The 24,293-nt window shown below is 39.0% G+C and overlaps 1 protein-coding gene across 1 annotated transcript in view; it reads right to left on the minus strand.

Moving 5' to 3' along the window:
• Positions 1 to 24,293, minus strand: part of xpo4 (exportin 4) — a 111,112-nt gene that overhangs the window by 52,306 nt on the left and 34,513 nt on the right. Inside the window, exons 4-7 of the mRNA XM_063054179.1 lie at positions 20,354 to 20,492; positions 13,149 to 13,265; positions 11,828 to 11,981; positions 1,715 to 1,827 (exon numbers count right to left, since the gene is read on the minus strand). Coding sequence (XP_062910249.1) covers positions 1,715 to 1,827; positions 11,828 to 11,981; positions 13,149 to 13,265; positions 20,354 to 20,492 — 523 coding nt within the window. The remainder of the gene's footprint in view (positions 1 to 1,714; positions 1,828 to 11,827; positions 11,982 to 13,148; positions 13,266 to 20,353; positions 20,493 to 24,293) is intronic.

Raw genomic sequence — 24,293 nt, forward strand, 5'->3', positions numbered from 1 at the left:
TTCAGCAGTGAATCTGGGAGTAAATTAACTAAATGAATAAAAGGAACCAAGTAATTTTTAAAAAAATCATTTACTGGGTAATGAGAGAAATTACAGAACTATGTGCAAAAACTTTAAAATATATATAGACTCCTATAAAATCAATTGTTTTAACTTGGCATTTCTCACTACAACCGGCACTGAAAATATCAGATACATGCTTAAAATTGTACTTATTCTCAAATCTTTCCACTTAATTTTGTTCATCTTACTACAAAACAAAATGCCAATTTGAACCAGAATTTGGTAACTATGCAGAGTTATCTAAAATAATCACAGTAAAAATGTACGACTGTCCCTTGATCAAGGTTGGTGGCAAGGAGATTAATTTATCTTGGTAAAAGATCAACTAAATTCTAACAGACTTTAAGAATAAATCACAGATCATTGATCATTAGGGAATTCTGAAACATTGCTAAATCTTTACCATTGAAGAATACAATGAACTTTCTATAACTGGCTTTTAGTATCCATTTCAGCATTTACAATACAGTTCAATTACAAATGCAGCACTTTACTAAGATTATGGGAGCACAAAATTTAAAAAAGAACTTGCCAATATCTTCAATACACATGATGAGCCAAATCACACTCATACAAATTTAAGGTACCCAATGGTCAAAATACTGTTTGTACCTTATGCCTGAATGCATGGGGGGAAGCGCTAAAGGTTCATCATCCTTTTACAACACTGCTTTGTGTAAAGCCTTGCATGTAGGAATTCCTGTAGTTGGTGTTACAACTGGTTTCATATTTATCATATAGTGGTACAAGATGGCAAAAAGTTATAAATATTCAATATTTGCTGATAATAAATCTTTGAATAGGTAGCAGAAAAGCTCTTTTTGTTCCTTGACGGTACATGGATCAATACCAAATTATCACCTACACCATGACAGGAGTTTGGCACATCTAATGATTTTTTAAAAAATAAACTATTAGAAATAGAGACGAGTTAAATTTCATAAATGTAGCATGGAAGAACAGCCCATAAAATTGTACTTTAAAGTAAGTCTCTGATAGATTTTTTGAAAAATTAGAAGTCTAAATGGTATCTAAGTGATAATAACACTAGAATGCAAAATACCTGCAAGAATAGGATGACCTAGATCTAGGAATTTAAACAGGAGTTCTGGAAATATTTTCTTTTAAATGTTGATGAATACGCAATTGCAAAGTGCAATAGAAACAATTCTACACTAATCGTATAGCACAACAGAAACTGTAGATGACCAAAGAAGAAAGCCATCACTCTTAAGCAAAATAAAGATAGCAATGTATTAGTTTGAGAAATCAGTATTTTTTCATTTATAAAATGATGTAGTGTCAGTTCAACATTGTAGTGAACTGTGTTTACATTAATTTTTAATGTTAATTTTGTCCTTTGAAAAAGAGCACAATAGATTTCTGAGTAAGTTGTAGTGCAAATTAACTTTTCTATTAACACAATATCATATACAACTTATTTGCCAATATATCCTACTCAATGCAATACCAAAGAAAATCTCCACTTTTATTTCTTGCCAAGATACTTAAATAGTTTTACTAAAAACAATCAGAGATCTACTCCACCTTTAAGTAATTAAAAACACTAAAATATAATGCAAAACATACATGGTGCAAGTTCTCTGGTCTTCAACCCAATAACGAAATATATTTTTGGATTACTACTTACTGTAAAGAACAGATCCATAACTCTGCTGTCCAGAAGGGTGTCTCGCCAGGATTCTGTTGGCTTTAACATCACATTTTGGGAGGATTCAAACATAGCTATATAATGCCTGCCCAGTTATCTGAAGTCAAGGTCAATAGACGAACATTACCGGGGGGGAAAATATTTCTTAGCTACAACTAAAGTGAGTTCAGAGGGAGACCGTAATGGAAATAAAACTTAAGCCATGTTAAATACATGGAATAACTGCAGCATGAGGCTAAGGAATAAAAGCATTTAACTGTTCAGAAACAAGACCCATGAAGGGTCGCAAGATTAAAGTTTGATTATAATCATGTGGCATTCCATTGTGATATGATCACATAAATAACCACAGTATCTTAAGTGACAAGAGAAGGCAAAAACAGCTTTAATTAACAGGTGCCATGATTTATGAGAGATAGTTAAAAAAGATTTTTCCATAACTATCCCAATACCTTTTATTATATTCACTGAGGTTATATATTTACATAAACATGACAAACTGCAGTCATTAGTCTGTGGCACTCTTTTGATGCTGTAATGTACATACAACAGGTGCTAGCATGGGCTCAATTGTAGAACTTTGCCTAAGTCAAAGCACACTTCAGAAGCAAGCACAAAATCAAAGCTAATACTTTGGTGCAGTACAAAGGGTGTGCTGCCCTACTGGAGATGCTAACACACACATCAGATGTTAAATCAAAGCCGCTGCTTCAGTGGACAGAAGAGACCCAATGACATTATTTGAATTAGCTCTTAGAGAGGTCAACACTTATCCCTGAAATCATTACTTAAATTATCTTGTCAGTTACTTCATTGTTAATAGTGGGACACTCTGCCATGCAGAAATTGCCTGCTAGTTATTCCTACATTAGAACAATGACTACAATTCGAAAATATTTCCCTGGCTGTCAAAGACTTTGGGATGTCCTGAGGCATGAAAGACACAATATTAGTACAAGCCTATGCTATGTCTTTATAACCACTAGTAGACTGAACACATGCAACTAAAATATAATTTAAAAGCAGATAAAAATCCAGCATTTGTGAGCTCTCTTTGGAGCAATCTTGAAGTAGATGCTGTTGTTTTCAATTTTAAGCAATGAAAATTACAGAAACTTCAAACAAATACACCAAATTATGTTGACAGAATTTCCACGATAACACTAGTAAAACATGTACTTTCATTTTGCATGAAAAACTAGACAATGCTCTTGCACTAAGGATAGCAACATTAACCGACAGGATTTTAACTGTAATTATTATTTGTACCAATTTGTAAATAAAAAGTACAATAAAGATCAGAGTAGCAAACGATTGGTATAATGTTACAACACAAATCTGACTTCACTAAAAGTAGTTACAAAATATAATGATACTGCTCCACAACGTCAAAGATTTATTAGGTTTCTTTAAGGAGAACGAAAGTTAATTTTAACGTGGTTCAAATAGATCTGGCAATTTTTTTTGCAATCAAACGGATTTTGTGATGAGAAATCTAAAAATATAATAAAAATATGACATACCTATTAGCAATATTCTTGGCAGTTTCTGCTTGTTCCTGGATGTCAGTTAAACTACCACTGACTAAAGTTACATGATAATTACTTTATACGCTTAAAGAAAGCTGTAAAGCGGAGATAATAAAAAAAACAGCTGAAGAGCATCCCACTTGAAAGAAACACCTATATATAGCTTTTGCCTGCCGCAGTCATGCATTGTTTGTCTCTACTGACTTGGAAGGCATTCCACAGATTTTACAGCACTCTGGCTAAATCTATGCTCTCATTTGGCCAAAACACAGGTAGTTTAAAGTAGCCAAGGGGTTTTGCGCCCTAAAAATAGTTGCATTCAAATGGTTTGTGTAAGCTGTTATTTTATAATTAAAAATTAAAGTATCAACTCTATTCTATTTAAGCTTTGGCAATATGAATTAATTTGTTAAAACCTATTTCTTCAAAAGTCAAACCTCAAAAGAATTACTTTCAAAGTTCACATTGACAGATTTAAAAGCAAGTTTGATTCATTTACAAAAATCCTTAACTTTAATAAGTAATTACAAAGCTCACTATCCATGCTTTTGTTCAGTATGTCTGTAAAATTTTTTCATTGTCATCTTAAAGAATAGCTTGCATGCAAAAATCATCACTAAATTATTCAAAATATAGAGATGAACACACATTTCATAAATGACTGGAATCAAAGGTAAAACTGTAAGAGATTAGTGTTTACTTACTTCAAATGATTAGAACTAGACTAGACTAGTGATCTCTTCAAAGCAGTTAGGTTTATTGGCACTATTTTAACCAGCCACAATATTTAGCTGTCACATCCTGTTATTTTTAGTAAGACAATTCATACTAATGTACTGTTGACAATTTTGGCACTATAGGATTACTATACTATTCAGTTCTCATCAACTCTCAAAAGAACTGAACAGATAGTTATTCAGTTCAATGAAGTTCAAAATAGCAATACAAATACCCAAATATCACTGGCCATAATATAGTCATAGGATAGTAAGAATAATTGCATTACCTAATTTATATAATCCATTTAACTAAAATAAAATTTTCTGGAAATTCCAAGATTATTCCAGATTTGTGGAGAAACTGTGTCAATCTCAGACTGAGAATGGCGAAAGGTCAAATGAAACATTGGCTCTTATTCTCTTTTTAGCAAATGCAGCCCAACTTCGAGTATTTAGAACACAGAATAATACAGCACAGGAAAAGGCTGTTTGGCACACAATGTTGTGCTAAACCAGCTAAAAAGCAAATCAAAGCCATCCGAATGCTACTCCCTCCTACCTACACCATGTCACTATCCATCCATTCTCCTTACATCCATGCACCTATAGAAACATCTCTTAAAAGCATCTGATGTATTTGCCTCTACCACTATAACAAGCAGTATATTTCAGGCATCCACAACTCTCTAGGTAAAAAAAAAACTTAATCCTCACATCTCCTTTAAACCTACCTTCTTTCACCTTCAATGCATGCCCTCTGATATTAGACATTTCAACCCTGGCAAATAAATACTCTCTGTCCACTCTATCTATGTCTCTCATAATCTTGCAAACTTCTACCAGATCTCCCCTCAGCCTCCGGTGCTCGAGAGAAAACAATCCAAATTTATCCAGCCTCATGATAGCACATTCATTCTAAACCAGGCAGCACCCTCTCCAAAGCCTCAACATCCTTCCTACTGCGGGGCGACCAGAACCATATGCAATACTCTAGATGTGGCCTATCCAGAGTGTTATAAAGTTGTAGCATTTTCCCTATCATTTCAGATTTCCGACATCTGCAGTATTTCGAGCATACAGGATTATAATCCCCAAATCCAGACATGATCTAACTGGGAGTTAATACATATTAGCATAGGAATTATGAGTGAATCAGACTTAATGTGAATCAGGACACTGACACCACAGTTTTTGATAATATCAGTTTTTTAGACGATACCAATGGAGAATGCCAACTAAAAGAGTTTTCCCATAGTCAATGATGCTTCAGCAAATAATTTGATTCAGGGACAAGAGATGGCAAATACTATCAAATGGAAAAAAGCAATATGAAAGATGGCATGGATAGTTGGCCAATCACACATAAGAGAAAAGTTGCAAAAGCTAGAAACCCAAGTTGGTCAAAAGTTTTTGATCAAATATATCATGAAGGTGGCAAGATGCCATGGTGAAGGACAAAGTTGATAAAAAGAAATGTTGTTTCTGATGGGGACCAAAGGCTCAATTTTTCCTCAACATTAAGTTGGAATAAATTCTGGTTATTCGTTACTGAAATTTAACAAATTAAAAAATAGAAGTTCAAGAGAATTAATAATCAGATAAAACTGGCTTCTTCAGATGTTGCTGCTGTCGGGCAGCAGGTCAATGAGAAATAGGATCTAGTCGACTATACATTATTAGTAGATAAAACCATAGGTGTTCCAATGAGCATCAGGAAACCAAAAAAATCACTGCCACTTCCCTTTTAGGAATGGCTAACCTGAAGTTCTATCTGCTTTCTGACAGGATTCACGTCGATCTTCTCCCCAAATCTGGTGGCTAATGTTGTCTCCCTCTTCAAGAAGGGAGGAAGAGAGAAAACGGAATTATACACCAGTTAGCCTGACGTCGGTGGTGGGAAAGATGCTGGAGTCAATTATAAAAGATGAAATTACGACACATCTGGACGGCAGTAACAGGATCGGTCCAGGTCAGCATGGATTTATGAAGGGGAAATCGTGCTTGACTAACCTTCTGGAATTTTTTGAGGATGTAACTATGAAAATGGATAAGGGAGAGCCAGTGGATGTAGTGTACCTGGACCTTCAGAAAGCCTTTGATAAAGTCCCGCATAGGAGATCAGTGGGCAAAATTAGGGCACATGGTATTGGGGGCAGAGTACTGACATGGATTGAAAATTGGCTGGCTGACAGAAAACAAAGAGTAGCGATTAACAGGTCCCTTTCGGAATGGCAGGCAGTGACCAGTGGGGTACCGTAGGGTTCAGTGCTGGGACCGCAGCTGTTTACAATATATATTAATGATTTAGATGAGGGAATTAAGAGTCACATTAGCAAATTTGCCAATGACACAAAGCTGGGTGGCAGTGTGAAGTGTGAGGAGGATATTATGAGAATGCAGGGTGACTTGGACAGGCTGGGTGAGTGGGCAGATGCAGTTTAATGTGGATAAATGTGAGGTTATCCACTTTGCTGGTAAGAACAGGAAGGCAGATTATCTAAATGGAGTCAAGTTAGGAAAAGGGGAAGTACAATGAGATCTAGGTGTTCTTGTACATCAGTCACTGAAAGCAAGCATGCAAGTACAGCAGGCTGTGAAGAAAGCTAATGACGTGCCAGCCTTCATAACAAGGGGAATTGAGTATAAGAGCAAAGAAGTTCTTCTGCAGCTGTACAGGGCCCTGGTGAGACCACACCTGGAGTACGGTGTGCAGTTTTGGTCTCCAAATTTGAGAAAGGACATTCTTGCTATTGAGGGAGTGCAGCGTAGGTTCACAAATTTAATTCCCGGGATGGCGGGACTGTCATATGTCGAAAGGTTGGAGCGACTGGGCTTGTATACTCTGGAATTTAGAAGGCTGAGAGGGGATCTTATTGAAACATATATGATTATTAAGGGATTGGACATGCTGGAGGCAGGAAGCATGTTCCCGCTGATGGGTGAGTCCAGAACCAGAGGCCACAGTTTAAGAATAAGGGGTAGGCCATTTAGAACGAAGTTGAGGAAAAACTTTTTCAAACAGAGAGTGGTGGATATATGGAATGCTCTGCCCCAGAAGGCTGTGGAGGACAAGTCTCTGGATGCTTTCAAGAAAGAGATGGATAGAGCTCTTAAAGATAGCAGAATCAAAGGTTATGGGGATAAGGCAGGAACTGGATACTGATTGTGGATGATCAGCCATGATCACAGTGAATGGCGGTGCTGGCTCGAAGGGCCTGCTCCTGCATCTATTGTCTATAGTCTTCATCCTGAAACTTAACTTTGTTTTGCCACAGATGCAGCCTGGCCTGCTGAGTATTTCCAGCACTTCGTTTTTATTTCAAACAATAATAATAGCCATCTACAAAATTCTCACATTTGTTTATGTTAAGAATGGAGGAGATAAGATTTTAATGCAGGGGAGAGAAGCCAGGGATGTCATTATATTTTATTCTGCATTTTGTCTGTACATGGAAACATAGAAACTTACAGCACAATACAGGCCTTTCGGCCCAAAATGCTGTGCCAAACATGTACTTACTTAGAAATTACCTAAGGTTACCCATAGACCTCTATTTTTCTAAGCTCCATGTACCTATCCAGGGTCTCGTAAAAGACCCTATCGTATCTGCCTCCACCACCGTCGCCAGCAGCCCATTCCATGCACTGACCACTCTCTGCGTAAAAAACTTACCCCTGACATCTTCTCTGTACCTACTTCCAAGCACCTTAAAACTGTGCTCTCAAGTGTTAGCCATTTCAGCCCTGGGAAAAGACCTCTGACTATCCACACAATCAATGCTCTCATCACCTTATACACCTCTGTTAGGTCACCACTCATCCTCCACTGCTCCAAGGAGAAAAGGCAGAGTTCACTCAACCTGTTCTCATAAGGCATGCTTCCCAATCCAGGCAACATCCTTGTAAATCTCCTCTGCACCCTTTCTATGGTTTCCACATTATTCCTGTAGTAAGGTGACCAGAACTAAGCACAGTATTCCAACTGGGGCCAGACCAGGGTCCTATATAGCTGTAACATTACCTCTCGGCTCTTGAACTTAATCCCACGGTTGATGAAGGCCAATGCACCGTATGCCGTATGCCTTCTTAACCACAGAATCAACCTGCATAGCAGCTTCGAGTGTCCTATGGACTCCAACCCCCAAGATCCCTCTGATCCTCCACACTGCCAAGAGTCTTACCATTAATTACTATATCCTGCCATCATATTTGACCTACCAAAATGAACCACCTCACACTTATCTGGGTTGAACTCCATCTGCCACTTCTCAGCCCAGTTTTACATCCTATCGATGTCCTGCTGTAACCTCTGACAGCCCTCCACACTATCCACCACACCCCTAACCTTTGTGTCAACAGCAAATTTACTAACCCACCCCTCCACTTCCTCATCCAGCTCATTTATAAAAATCACAAAGAGTAGGGGTCCCAGAACAGATCCTCGAGGCACACCACTGGTCACCGACCTCCATGCAGAATATGACCCGTCTTTGCCTTCTGTGAGCAAGCCAGTTCTGGATCCACAAAGCAAAATCCCCTTGGATCCCATGCCTCCTTAATTTTTCAGTAAGCCTTGCATGGGGTACTTTATCAAATGCCTTACTGAAATTCATATACACTACATCTACTGCTCTACCTTCATCGATGTGTTTAGTCACATACTCAAAAAATTCAATCAGGCTCTTAAGGCATGGCCTGTCTTTCACAAAGCCATGCTGACTATTCCTGATCATATTATGCCTCTCCAAACATTCATAAATCCTGCCACTCAGGATCTTTTCCAACAACTTACCAACTACTGAAGTAAGACTCTCTGGTCTATAATTTTCTGGGCTATCTCTACTCCCTTTCTTGAATAAGGGAACAAGATCTGCAACCCTCCAATCCTCTGGAACCTCTCCCGTCCCCATTGATGATGCAAAGATCATTGCCAAAGGCTCAGCAATCTCCTCCCTCACCTTCCACAGTAGCCTGGGGTACATCTCATCCAGTCCTGGAAACTTATCAAACTTGATGCTTTCCAAAAGCTCCAGTACATCCTCTTTCTTAATGTCCACAAGCTCAAGCTTTTCAATCCACTGTAAGCCATCCCTATAATCGCCAAGATCCTTTTACGTAGTGAATATTGAAGCAAAGTATTCACTTAATACCTCTGTTATCTCCTCCGGTTCCATACACTCCTTCCCACTGCCATACTTGATCGGTCCTATTCTTTCACGTCTTATCCTCTTGCTCTTCACGTACTTGTAGAACGCCTTGGGGTTTTCCTTAATCCTGTCCACCGAGGCCTTCTCATGGTTCCTTCTGGCTCTCCTAATTTCATTCTTAAGCTCCTTCCTGCTGGCCTTACAATCTTCTGGATCTCTATCATTACCTAGTTTTTTTTAACCTTTCGTAAGCTTTTCTTTTCTTCGACTAGATTTTCAACAGCCTTTGTACATCATGGTTCTTATACCCTACCATCCTTTCCCTGTTCATCGCAAGGTACCTATGCAGAACTCCATGCAAATATCCCCTGAACATTTGCCATATTTCTTTTTTTTTTGGCGTGTGCGTCCATGCGTGCGCGTGTGATGTTGAATTGAATTGAATTGAATGATCTTTATTGTCATTATACGTAGGTACGATGAAACTCTGTTTGGCTTCCTCTCAGGCAATTAAATAAAGCGGTAGATAAAAACAAGATAGTAATAGAAAAACAGTATTAAATAGATAAGTAGCAGAAAATAAGTTGCAGCAATACCAGGATATCACAGTAATGAACAAAGTGCCGTTAGTGCAAGTATTTGAGTACTTGTGTGTGCATGTGTGTGCTGACAGTTTCAGTCACTGTCCTGTTGGCAGGGTGATGTCTTTTTCATGCCTTTACAAGGTGCGGAGTGAGAGAGACAGACTGTGTAGCACGCCACTCCTCACACAGACATTTTGCAGTATTTTTCCCTTTATTTTACAAAGTCCAGTTGCAATCTCAACCCTCAACCCTGCACAGATGGAAAGCGTACTCGGGAGCAGCCCCAACTGGGTCCGAACCCCAGAACCTTCGTCCAGAGTCCGGCACTGATGTCACTGCGCCACGAGCCAGCCCAAACATTTGCCACATTACTGCTGTACATTTCCCTGAGAACATCTGTTCCCAATTTATGCTTCCAAGTTCCTGCCTGATAGCTTCGTATTTCCCCATACTCCAATTAAACACTTTCCTAACTTGTCTGTTCCTATCCCTCTCCAATGCTATGATAAGGGAGATAGAATTGTGATCACTATCTCCGAAATGCTGCACCACTGAGAGACCCGACACCTGACCAGGTTCATTTGTCAATACCAGATCAAGTACAGCCTCTCCTCTTGTAGGCTTATCTACATATTGTGTCAAGAAACCTTCCTGAACACACGTAACAAACTCTACCCCATCTAAACCCCTTGCTCTAGGGAGATGCCAGTCAATATTTGGGAAACTAAAATCTCCCACCTCGACAACCCTGTTATTATTACTCCTTTCCAGAATCTGTCTCCCTACCTGCTCCTCTATGTCCCTGTTACTACTGGGTGGTCTATAAAAAACACCCAGTAGAGTTACTGATCCCTTCCTGTTTCCAAGTTCCACCCACAGAGACTCAGTATACAATCCCTCCATGACTTTCTCCTTTTCTGCAGCCATGACACCATCTCTGATCAGCAGTGCAGCACCCCCACCTCTTTTGCCTCCCTCTGTGTCCTTTCTGAAACATCTAAAGTCTGGCACTCTAAGTAACCGTTCCTGCCTCTGAGTCATCCAAGTCTCTGTAATGGCCACCATATCATATCTCCAAGCACTGATCCACGCTCTAAGCTCATCCGCTTTGCTCAAAATGCCTCTTGCATTAAAACAGACACATCTCAAACCATCGGTCTGAGCGCATTCCTTCTCTATCACCTGACTATCCTCCCTCTCACACCGTCTCCAAGCTTTCTCCATTTGTGAGCTAACAGCCCCTTCCCTCTATCTCTTCAGTTCGCTTCCCCCCCCCCCCCAGCAATTCTAGTTTAAACTCTCCCCGACAGCCTTTGCAAACCTCCCTGCCAGGATATTGGTCCCCCTCGGATTCAAGTGCAACCCGTCCTTTTTGTACAGGTCACGCCAGCCCCAAGAGGTCCCAGTGATCCAGAAATCTGAATCCCTGCCCCCTGCTCCAATCCCTCAGCCACGTATTTATCCTCCACCTCATTCTATCCCTATACTCACTGTTGCGTGGCACAGGCAGTAATCCTAAGATGACTACTTTTGAGGTCCTGCTTCTCAACTTCCTTCCTAACTCCCTGTAGTCTGTTTCCAGGACCTCCTCCCTTTTCCGACCTATGTCGTTGGTACCAATATGTACCACGATCTCTCCCCAGTAGGCTTATGTACGCTCAAGGAAAAAACAACATAAATTTTATTAATTAGACTTTTTCTTAAACCAAACATTTAACTATTTCTATTAACCACAAAATTTGGTTAGATAACATAACCAAACTGCAAAATGATAAATTGTGGAATTATTCTTTCCTTTACCAATTTGCTTCTCTATTTAAGATTACCTCTTTTTTCAGGTATGGCTCTACAGGAACCATACCCTGATAAAGTTTGTTGGTCAGATTTTAATTTAAATAAAGTACTGCTTCAATGGTTTTCAAGTGATGCACACATATTCACATCAAATGATTAAACCCTAATCTAGAATTGAAAATTCATCTCCAGCTCCGACAGCAGAATGCTTATGCTTCTTCATTTCAATCAAAGCTATTTTCGAAAAAACCATTAACGTCCACGTAACTTACTCACCACTCTACAAACACACAAATAAAAATGAAGCTTAAAAGGATATAATTTGGAGGAAGAAAGTTCCAGCTTAAGACTTGATTAGCTAGTGCAAGGTAACGCTGGAACACAGAAGACATTTGAGCATTGAGGTTTTCTCGTCGGCTGAATTCTTGAAGCACCTCAACCGTCAAAACAAATATTTGCCGAAGGTCATCTTCCTGTATTTTCAGTTACAAGAACAAAAAAAACATGCATAATCCAGTTACAGTCAACACTGATTTAGTGTTTTAAACCTTGACTTAGGATTTGAATACAGTATTTCTGTTTAACTGTTTGTTACTGTTAACAGTGCATTATGTCAGAAATCATGTATCAATGAAACATCTTAGCAGTATATATGTCACAGGAAAGGAATACTTTCAAAAATGTACTAAATGTAAATAAATACATCTAGACATAAACAGATTTTTTAAATCTATCACACTGAACTGCAGGCTGCATTTTAATAAGTCTGAAGACAGATGCTTTGTGTTCTTTGTGGTCATTGTTGACATAAATTTAAACTGATTAAATTAATTAATTCCAATACTGTAAACACTGCCCTTTTCAAAAACCAGCATCGTAACATTCATATCTGTAATGGTTAGATGGAGAACACATTTTATGTAATGATTACAAAGCATTTTTGATCATCATTCCGGCTGAAAATTAAACTGTAATCTGTAAAAAATTTTTTATTAAGAAGGTTGATAAATATGTCTTTGCCCTGAAACTGGTGTGCCTCACCTAAGCACTTTGTGCTTACAGAAAAATTATGAGTTGTTACAATGTTTCATCTGAAATGCTATTTTAAAAAAGCCCAAATACATACAAAATATTAGACTGTAAAAAAAATTTAAAACAGAACAGTGAAGATATATTAAATATAATGCTTAAATTTATGCTTTTTTTTAATATGTTTACGATTTGAAACTGCTTGGAATAGGATGACCCAGACCACCAACTACTCTTTTAATTGTTGATTTAAAACTTTAATTCCTCCGGTTTAGCTTTACTTTCAACAATCAGTTGAAACAGCAAGAATGGTGAAAAGACAATGCCAGTCCAAGTTGTTTTTGCATCCTTGCCTGTTGAGTGTTTAATAGCATAACAATAAGCTTTGACAATAGGAGATGACAATAACCTTCATAATCAACAATTTAAATATATTAACTATCTTAGAAGACTTATTCAGAGATAAAGGCATTGTAAAAGATTCATATCTTGAGTTGTAAATAAAGGCCTCATTCAAAAATAAAATTTGATCAAAATATAGTGATTTTGGGGTGATCTCATTAATGATACATTATCTTTCAATAATTCTTCACATTAGTAATTTTTTTTACCTGAAAAATTCTTTTACAGCTCCCGTGGAATTCCATACTGAGGCCTATATTGCTGGTTTTAGTGGAACTCGAGAATTCACTCAGTAATGCTGTTAGGATCGAACAAGCCAACGTCTGCTGCAAGATACATTAGATTTTTTTTTAAACTTGAATTGCAGTACAATACAGCTTTAAAATAACCATTTTGTGCGAAGTCCACTTCACTTATCAAAATCCTGGACATCTCTAAGGGCTTGAACCAAAGTGAAAAGGTTGCCAGTGAAGTGAAGGCTAGCTTACAGTATTTGTATAATGATGAACAAGTGCTGAACGGAATCAATAATACTCATAAAAGAGAAGATTAAGGGCAGGGGAAGGATTAGTAAGATTCTGCCACAGCAAAAAGGAATTATGAACGTGGCTGAGTTCCCTTGGCTCTTCAGGCAGGTAGGTACAAGTGATAGAAAACAGTGTCAGAGTGCCACCTATCTTCAAGATAAAGTAGACAATATTCTTTAAAAATAAAACTGAAATTATGCAACCTGATGTAAAACATGTTAAAAATTGTAGTCAAAACTATACGGATACGTACACCATTCAAAATTAACAAAAAAGTTGCTTTGTGTTTGGAATGGGATTTTAGTCCTCAATTTTAAATAAAATAAAACTTCCGATTTGTTATCATTCAACAATTAAATTGACCAATAAATAATTAATAGATTTTGTCCTATAAATAGGATTAGGTTCCCAAGATATAAAACTGTGTAGGAAACATGTAGAAACAGACTGTACAGACTTGGTATGATTAAAAATGAAGATAATACTTCAATGCTAGATTTGAGATATTATTAAATTAAGGTATTTGCTCTTGTTGCACATGATAGTAATTATCAGGGTTTCATCTGCTTATCATAAACTCTTAAAAATGTATAATAAAATATGCACATAACAAGTACTGACACAAGTACAAGGCAATTTTTTTTCAGGGGGTGAGAGGGCAAGACCTGGAGCCAAATTTTGTTTTAAGTACAATAGATTTCATCTCAACGCATGTTCAAGTTGTAGCTAACGAACAGACAGAAGCTTTTAATAAATAAGAATTAAACTATGTTGGTTGCTATGTTAAATCTGCACCTTCATATAATAAATTCCCAAAATGAAATTTAAAAATATATTACCAAAGGTAATATTGAAAGACTGCTAGAGAAAGTTTCTCATGTCTGTCTGTCTGTCTAGGTACCATATCCAATGCGGACGTTGGTGACCATGGTTTTCCATATAGATCTATCCCTCGTTCTTTGGATGACTTCCATTTCCTCCATGTGTAGCCACCTGGCTAGGCTTTTGATGTACATAAGCTGAGGTCTTCCTCTGGGTTTTCTCCCCTCAATCTTTCCAGAGAGTATGAATTTTTCTAGTTCATCTTTCTGCATGATGTGTCGTAGGAGTCTGAGTCATCTTTCTCTTATTGTTGGTATGAGTGATCTAACTGCTTGGGCTCTTTTGTTTCTCACAGGCAACAAAATAACATGATTTAAGATTTATTTTTAAGTGTCAGGGCAAAATAACTGGAGAAGTTGCATGTGACCAAAAACATGGGTGTCGAAAAGGAAGAGATGGGGATAAAGCTGACAAAAAGGATCAGTTCATATTTTAGAAAAAGTGCAAGTGTCAGTGTGTCTGCACCTATAAATATCAAACCTAAAAATATAAAATGATCTGTAATTAAATAAGAGACTCAGTACTTTTTCCAAATTAGACAGAAACTGAAGGTATAAAAAATGATCCTCTCTAATAATTATGAAGGTAAACACAGCTGAGTGCAAGGACTCTGAGGAAAGTATCAATGCTTTGTTAGCTTTAGAGTCCCATGCTCAATTTGAAAAACCATACATTAGTCATACAATAACTCAGGGGAGAAAAGTGGTGCAGTCTTCGAATAGCAATTTTGAATCAATTGTAACACTTCTATTCCCCTTCTATTCACCCCAAAAATACTATAAGCATTGTTACAACTTCAAAGTAACTGACAAGATGCCCAGACCATATGGTGCCAAGGTGGGGTCAACGTAAGTGTTAACGTTCAGAGTTATATGCCTGTGAAGCCAATGTCTACAGGGAAAATTCTGCAAGTCTTCCTACCTAGTTAATCACTGTATACTGAAAGTATGTTACCAGTGTGTTTCTATTTATGCAATTGCAAACAACAGCTGAAGTAATGCTGTTGGTCAGCTGCAACATTTCAGTTGAGAGATGCCACTCAACAGTAATACCTTGACCTTGGTAGCTGAATTAATTCAGGCTCCCGGTCACAGAAAAGTCAGAACGCCAACAGAGTTTTGCAGTATGGAATATTAGCAAACTTTAGTTAGGCACAAAAGAGCCATTACAAAGTCTCAACCAGAACTTATTTTTAGATGTCTCGTCCATGACATGTATAGCATTATTATCAAACAAAATAATACACCAGCCACAGTGGAGGATATTAGATCACCCTAACAGTGATTCCCAATGAGGATGGTATCGTCCCCCAACAGGCAGTTACATGTCCTAGGGGCATTAGGGAAAATAGAAGTCGTCAGGGGGTGTTCAAGATTCTTGGGGCCGGTGGGGGGGAGCAGCATCCTAACTTGAAGCACAATACCTAACGTACCATTAGTAGAGCAGGCACTTCCAGAAAAATAAAGGATGAGGCACTGGAACACAGGAAAAGCCATAGCTCTGCAAACAGTGAGCACTCGTCGTCACAACGTGTCCAAAACTCGGCAATCTCATCCAACTTCACCAACCAAACAGACATTATAGGGGATGCATAAATTAGCCCAACAGTTCCCATGACTCATGGCACATGTCGTGTAATTTAACAGTTGGTAAGTCAAGTACACCCTCTCAACTTTCTCTACAGATCTATGGAAAACAGGCAGCACAACGATACAGCACTGGCTGGAACCAAACGGTGAAATAGAGCCAATCAATGAACCTGCTGAAACCGATTCCTCGAGGTGTTCAAAGTGACCCCAGCTTCATATGTGTGCCATTACCACTGTTCCATTCACGTCAACTAGCTGCCGTCGTCAACATCCAATAGGCATTCCCAGTTTGTGTTAATATTTTTATTTTAATTTAGCCTGGTTATTGATGGATAAATACGTACAGTGCTATCTCTATCAGTCTGAAGGGGATGAAGCCTTGAATTCTAATCCTGTTAAGCAAAAGAAACTGCAGAAAGTGCGTCAATGTTACATACCTGCAGTATGGCTTTATTCCATTCCTGTCAGATCAGCTACACCCCATGTGTCTTATTTGTAATACTGTACTGTCTAATGAAACCATGAAACCATCAAGATTGCAGGAACATTTCCATAAAAGACACCCTGAAAAGGCTACTTATGGTATTACTCAGTTCCAGAAGATGAAAGATGCACTTGGAAAGTGTTGCACACTCGAGTCATTTGCAAAGAAAGCTAAAAGATCTTCATAGCGGTCTCTTTGCTTCTTATAACATTTCCAAAGTGATATCAAAATGTGGAAAATCTCATACAGTTGGTGAAAGATTAATAATGCCTGCTGTATCAGAAGTGGTCACCACTGTTCTCAAAATGGATCCCAGTATTTTAAAATCAATTCATCTGAGTAATAATTCTGTAGCTCGTTGTATTGATGAAATGAAAAAAGGCATTGAGTATCAACTGTGCATAGAGTTACAAAAAAAACAGAATTTTGGATACAACTGTAACATTCAACATTGCGAGACAATGAGGCATTGCTAATGACATATATAAGGTTTATCCATAAATGTTTAAGTTTGAGGAGTTTCTCTTTTGTAAAAAGTCAAAAACAGTTATCAACTAAGAATCACTTTGCGACGAGCTCAAAATGTATTCTGAGGGTAAAAGTATTCCAATTAGGAACATGAACTCCTATGCAACAGATGGTGCACCATATATAACAGGCCACCATGCTGGTTTAGTGGCATTTATGAAAAAAAGAAATTCCAAGTCTGTTTGCAATCTATTGTGTAATTCATGACTCTTGTAATATTTGCTATCAACAAAATTAAAGCTCATCCATTAAATACCCGACTCTTTCGCCAATTATGCCAAGATAATGATGAAGAGGTTGAACACATGCTTCTTCACACTGAAGTGCACTGGCTGTCAAAAGACTGCTGCTTAAAATGTTTTTGATCTTTTCAACACTGTGGTTGAATTTTTGCTCAAAGTTGACAAGAGCTTGGGAAACAAGACTGAACCTCTACATGGAAGTATGGCATATCTAGCCAAACCGCACGGCAAAATGAGCATTCCAAATATGAAACTGCAGAGTGAGAATTTCAATTTTATCCAGGCAAAAAGTGCCATGTCCACTTTTACCAGAAAATTGAAAATATATAGGCAAAACATTGGGAGAAGAATTTTTGCACAATTTCCCTGCATGGAAAATATGGCACTCTCTTTCATAGACGGTGATTTGCAAGAGTACCGCTTACACCTGCAGTCACTGAAGAAGGATTTTCAGAATCGATTCAAGAATTTGAACAATCTGGAAATTCCAGACTATGTAAATAACCCATTTCTTTACAAGATGGAAGAACAGGAAGAGAGCTTGCAAGAAGAAATTATCAAAATTCAGAATGATGAAGCAGCAAAAATGCTTTTCAAAAATGTCGGCTTTTGTGGTACGTGGCTACACTATCACATGAAATTTCCTGGTCTTTGGAAAAGAGCCAAACTGTTCTTCTCACAACACGCTGGAGGAACTCAGCAGGTTGGGCAGCATCCATTGAAAAGATCGGTCAACGTTTCGGGCCGGAACATCGACTGATCTTTTCCACAGATGCTGCCCGACCTGCTGAGTTCCTCCAGCGTGTTGTGACTGTTGCTTTGACCCCAGCATCTGCAGATTATTTTGTGCTTACAAACTGCTCTTCATTGCATTTCCATCCTTCTACCTTGTTGAAAGAGGCTTCATGCAGTGAAACACATGCTCACAATCAGGGGTCCCCAACCTTTATTGCACTGCGGACCAGTTCAATATTGACAATATTCTTGCGGACCGGCTGACCGGGTGGGGGGGGTGGTGTTGAAGTAGGATTACTCTCACCTCAACATGTCTTTTTCAGTTAGGGTTGCCAACTTTCTCACTCCCAAATAAGGGACAAAAGTACCAGTCAAATATGGGACACTGGTGTTTACCCTGAGAAAGACTACCATTATCATGAAGCCTTGCGCGGGCACCTCTGTGCGCATGCGTGATGTGTGCGTATGTGATGTGCGCATGCAGGGCCGTGCCTATTTTTTTCCCGCAGATCAGTTTTGGCTTAATCTTCCCAACTATACTGTACATACATTATTTCTACTTTATATAGGCTGCGTATTTATCGTATTATTCCCGCTTTTACTATATGTTAATGTTATTTTAGGTTTTATGTGTTATTTGATATGATTTGGTAGGTTATTTTTTGGGTCTGGGAACGCTCACGAATTTTTCCCATATAAATTAATGGTAATTGCTTCTTCGCTTTACGCCATTTCAGCACGAAAGGTTTCATAGGAACGCTCTACCTTAGCGGGGGAAATACTGGAGAAGGGTGGTCCTGTATGGGACAAACCAATTTAGTCCAATATACGGGATGTCCCGGCAAATACGGGACAGCTGGCAACCCTATGTTCAAGTTCATCAGTGCGTGACAGGGAATGAGGAAAGGTGCAGCTGACTCATATCGTTTCCTTGCGGCCCAGTAGCACATGCTTTGCGGCCCGGTGGTTGGGGACTGCTGCTCACAATAATTCAGAAACCCCTTGTTATGTGCGGGGAACTGAGGCTTTTGCTGTAACAACTTGAAGCAAGTATTTCAACTCTTGCTAAAAACCACCATGCTCAAGGATCACACTGATACCGAAGCTGCTGTATAGTGCACAGGTACTGTGTAAGCTAGGTTTAAAGACAAATAAATATTTAAAGCAGAATCATTTTTCTCAAGTTAGGATATGGAGACATGTTTTTTTACGCTATGGGGGTGTCGAAAAGTATATTGTGCCTAAGAGGGGCATTGGCAAGCATGAAGGTGCTTTGGGCAAGGGGGGGGGGCAGGATTGGCAAGTATGAAAGTGCTTTAAAGGGGCATTGGGCTAAAAAGAAAAGGTTGGGAAACACTGCCATAACACACCAAAACAGGTAGGTTTCAGCTCATCCTTATAGTGAAAGAAGCAGACCAACTTTGACAAGGGATTTCAACCCCAAGTGATTGTGCAGCAAGATCAATTATAAGGTAGTTGGGAGCAAGATCAATGTGAAGAGAATTTTAATCTAACAAATCCTTAACTTGAAACCAATACATGTTGGCAAATAAAGGGGTGAGAAGTACATGCACCACCAGACTAAAGGACTCTCTCTATCCCACTTACCATACTACTACCTAACATAACATTTGGAACAGCACAACAAGGTGAACTCTTAATCTCCCAATCTACTTTCTTGTGGCCCTCCACTTTGTTTACCTTCACTGTACTTTCTCTGTCTTACTTACACTGTATTCTGTATTGTTTTCTTCTACTACCTCGATGTAGTTATATATGGCATCATCTGCCATCTTGTGATGGTATGCAAAGAAAAGTTCTTTTTCATTTTATCTCAGTATACCTGGCAACAATAACAACAACGCAGCAACCTTTCAGGTTTACACACTCCAGCCTCTAAGAGGTGCCTGTTTAAGTCCATCAGTTGACATACCAATGGAGCAAACTCTGTTGTACAGGATGGTGTTCAATTCTGAGTCTTATGGCATTCATCTGGAGTGATGTCAATGAAAAATGGCTTGAACAAAATATGATACAAGATGGATGGTTAAGAAATAAAATGGATCAAGACAAAATACCTGATAATATTGAAGGGGCAATGAATACAAAGGACTAGTATCAAAATGGTCATAAGTGGCAAATGGTAGTTCATGAGCAGAGTAGAATAAAATGCAGTGCAGATCACAACAGCTCGCTCGCCCTTCTTTCATGAAAGAACCGGGATATTGTTTCCATACTTTTTAAATCAGCCAATAGAATACAAATGTGGAAAATATTTTACATCCTATCTCTCAATTAAAGGGAGGCAAAGAGGAAAAAAAGACAAAAAGGCAAAGATAAAATTATCCAAGATTTGACAGAAATGCTTAATGTCAAGCACAAGTACCGAAGGCATTACAAGCTCCAAAGGCAGCATTGAGTACTTACCACTGCTGGGTTGCCACTATTTATTAAGTGGCTGACTTCATGGAAGACGCTGTTGCAGACAATGGTTTTGTCTAATGAGCCTCGTTTGACAATTACTGCTACTGCTAATAGTATCTGTTCGCGAACATATTTCTGAAGGCTATGAAAAAAAACAAACAGTTTAGCAGCCTTTGAAAGAAAATTATGGTGATATTCTATAATCTATTAATCAAAGCTCCATGAGTAAAGGAACCATAAAATACAAAGATTAAGTGCATGGTTATGTAATCCATTTGATCAGAACTTTCCAAAATACAGTACTTCCTCTGTCATCATCCCATTGCACATCAAAGTATTTCTTAAATGAATGCAGAGTTCCAGTCCAATTAAGTCTTCTAGATAAGATATCCCTTCTGGCAATTGGCAGAGTTGCATTTTTCCTAATTTTTTTTAGGAAGGTCTAATAGAAGCTTCGTTGACACAAATTAAATTAACAAACTGGAACAGAAGCCCCTTTAACAACAAATTTTCCCACAGGATCAAACAAAGAAGGAAATTACAAGGAATGTCACTAAAAAGCTTAGGCTACGTCCACACTATGCCGGATAATTTTGAAAAGAAAGCTTTTGCTCTTCGTTCTGACCCTCTGTCCACACTGAACCAGCGTTTTCATCCCCCGAAAACGGATATTTTCAAAAACACTCTCCAGAGTGTGTAAATTTGAAAACGATTGTTTCCCATTGTACTGTGTACAGGGTAAACTGAGAGATTTTAAAACGTTGTCATGACAACACCACAACAATGCTTTTTCTGCTTTTGCTTGGTGTGCTGCGCAAGCACTGCCGGACGGCTGCTCTTGGTTCTTGATCCTCCAAAATATTCTGCGTGGAATTTAAACTGGAGGTGGCTTTCAAGCTGGTCCCCTCGGTTTCTCTGCTTGCATCCTCTGTTCTTCTGCCCGTACCCTCCGGTCTCCTAGTCTGCGGTGGTCGTACGCTCGATCTCCTGTACCCCAGGTGTCTCCAAGCCAGCACTGTCGCTGACTGACCACCGCTGTTATAACGCGCAGTCGCTGTGAATGGCGTGAGAGTTAAATTGTAAAGTGAGCTTTTTTGACTAGATCCCCTAAATTGATTTGATTGAGTCCATCTTTAAGAATATTAATGTCAGCAAAACTGTGCAGGCTGCAGAAGATTCCACTCACCTGTTGATCTTGGGTAGAGGATGGCTTCATGCATGTGTTGTTTACTTTATTGTCTACGTTAATAGTTTGTTTGGAATTAAACATCCCTACTGCTTTGCTGACTTTGTAGTCGTTTGTAACTCGCAGAAATAGCTCGACCTCATTGTCTGTCTAAATGGAGAAGACCGATCTGATTTTTCCAGCGGAGGTTTTCTTTGTATTCCTTGAACACATTGTTGAAAACTTCCTTTCGCTGCTGTTGGTGGTACTTTTGTTTTATTCTATGGAAATAGCACAACGCTGCCGCAGAAACGTAAATATTATACCGTTTCCTCTTCGCTTGTTTTCTGTAGATGTGTCTTCATATGCCCAGTAGTAGAAGATTCGCCCAAATATCCATTTTGGTGTGGACAGAGATATTTTAAAAAACGCGTAGTGTGGACACCTGTCGTTTTTACTCGAAACCAGCGTTTTCAAAATTATCTGGCGTAGTGTGGACGTAGCCTCAGTCAACAATGTTGGAAGTAGAATTTGAAATTGGTTTATTGATACATGTACTGAGATACAGTGAAAAGCTTGTATTGCATACTGTTTATATAGATCAAATCAGTACACAGTGCACCCTGGTTTAAAAAAGGTAATAACAATAAGAATCCAGAATAAAGAGTAACAGCTACAGAAAAAGTACAGTGTAGGTAAGCAATTAGGTGCAAAATCATAAAAGGTCAAGTGTCCATTTTATTATACTAGGGAAGTATTTAATAGTCTTAAGAGCAAGGCAGAATCTGTCTTTGAAACTGGTTGTACATGCTTTCAGGCTTCTATATCTTCTGCATGATGGAAGAGGGGAAAAGAGAATATCCGGGGTGAGTGGCATCTTTAATTATTCTGGCTGCTTTACTAAGGCAGCAAGAAATATAGACAAGTCCATGGAGGAGAGGCTGGTTTCCATGATGTGCTGAACGGAGTCCACAACTCTATAGCTTCTTTATGAACCAATATTGATTTAAGGAGTACCATTTCTTTTTTTTTAAAAAAAAGTGCAAGTGAGAAACTTAAGGAAATTATTCAACAATGTCTTGGCAGCTAAAGGCATTACAACTAAAACTACAGAACTTAGAACAAAGAGGACAGCAATAACTAGGACAATTAAAGACCAAGGGAGATGATAGAGTCAAAAAGTGGTGAAGCCATAGAGGGATTTTAAGATTTCTTATAAATGAAATACTGCAGATCAACAAGCAGAGGGTGATGAGAAACCGGGACTTAACAAGTTGGAAAAATGGGCAGGAGTACCATGCACAATAAAGCTAATTGTAATCTTTTTGGTTTATATATGTTCTTCATGGAGGTCGGTGACCAGTGGTGTGCCTCAGGGATCCGTTCTGGGATCCCTTCTCTTTGTGATTTTTATAAATGACCTGGATGAGGAAGTGGAGGGATGGGTTAGTAAATTTGCTGATGACACAAAGGTTGGGGGTGTTGTGGATAGTCATAGTCATACTTTATTGATCCCGGGGGAAATTGGTTTTCGTTACAGTTGCACCATAAATAAATAGTAATAAAACCATAAATAGTTAAATAGTAATATGCAAATTATACCAGGAAATAAGTCCTGGACCAGCCTATTGGCTCAGAGTGTCTGACCTTCCAAGGGAGGAGTTGTAAAGTTTGAGGGCCACAGGCAGGAATGACTTCCTATGACGCTCTGCGGAATCTCGGCGGAATGAGTCTCTGGCTCCTGTGCCCAACCAGTACATTATGTAGTGGATGGGAGACATTGTCCAAGATGGCATGCAACTTGGACAGCATCCTCTTTTCAGACACCACCGTCAGAGCGTCCAGTTCCATCCCCACAACATCACTGGCCTTACGTATGGAGGGCTGTCAGAGGTTACAGCAGGACATCGATAGAATGCAAAACTGGGCTGAGAAGTGGCAGATGGAGTTCAACCCAGATAAGTGTGAGGTGGTTCATTTTGGTAGGTCAAACATGATGGCAGAATATAGTATTCTTGGTAAGACTCTTGGCAGTGTGCAGGATCAGAGGGATCTTGGGATTGGAGTCCATAGGACACTCAAAGCTGCTGCGCAGGTTGACTCTGTGGTTAAGAAGGCATACGGTGCATTGGCCTTCATCAACCGTGGGATTGAGTTCAAGAGCCAAGAGGTAATGTTACAGCTTTATAGGACCCTGGTCAGACCCCACTTGGAGTACTATGCTCAGTTCTGGTCACCTCACTACAGGAAGGATGTGGAAACCATAGAAAGGGTGCAGAGATTTACAAGGATGTTGCCTGGATTAGGGAGCATGCCTTATGAAGACAGGTTGAGTGCACTTGGCCTTTTCTCCTTGGAGCGACGGAGGATGAGAGGTGACCTGATAGAGGTGTATAAGATGATGAGAAGCATTGATCGTGTGGATAGTCAGAGGCTTTTTCCCAGAGCTCAAATGGTTAACATGAGAGGGCACAGTTTTAAGGTGCTTGGAAGTAGGTACAGGGGAGATGTCGGGGTAAGTTTTTTTTTAAAAAATAAATGCAGAGTGGCGAGTGCGTGGAATGGGCTGCCGGCGACGGTGGTAGAGGCGGATACCATAAGGTCTTTTGAGAGACTCCTAGATAGGTATATGGAGCTTAGAAAAATAGAGGGCTCTGGGAACCCTAGGTAATTTCTAAAGGAAGTACATGTTCCACACAGCATTGTGGGCCGAAGGGCCTGTATTGTGCTGTAGGATTTCTATATCAATTATAAACATTAGTGAAGCAATTGCAAGTG

This window comes from Mobula hypostoma, chromosome 7 (genome assembly GCF_963921235.1).
Source record: "Mobula hypostoma chromosome 7, sMobHyp1.1, whole genome shotgun sequence".
NCBI lineage: Eukaryota > Metazoa > Chordata > Chondrichthyes > Myliobatiformes > Myliobatidae > Mobula > Mobula hypostoma.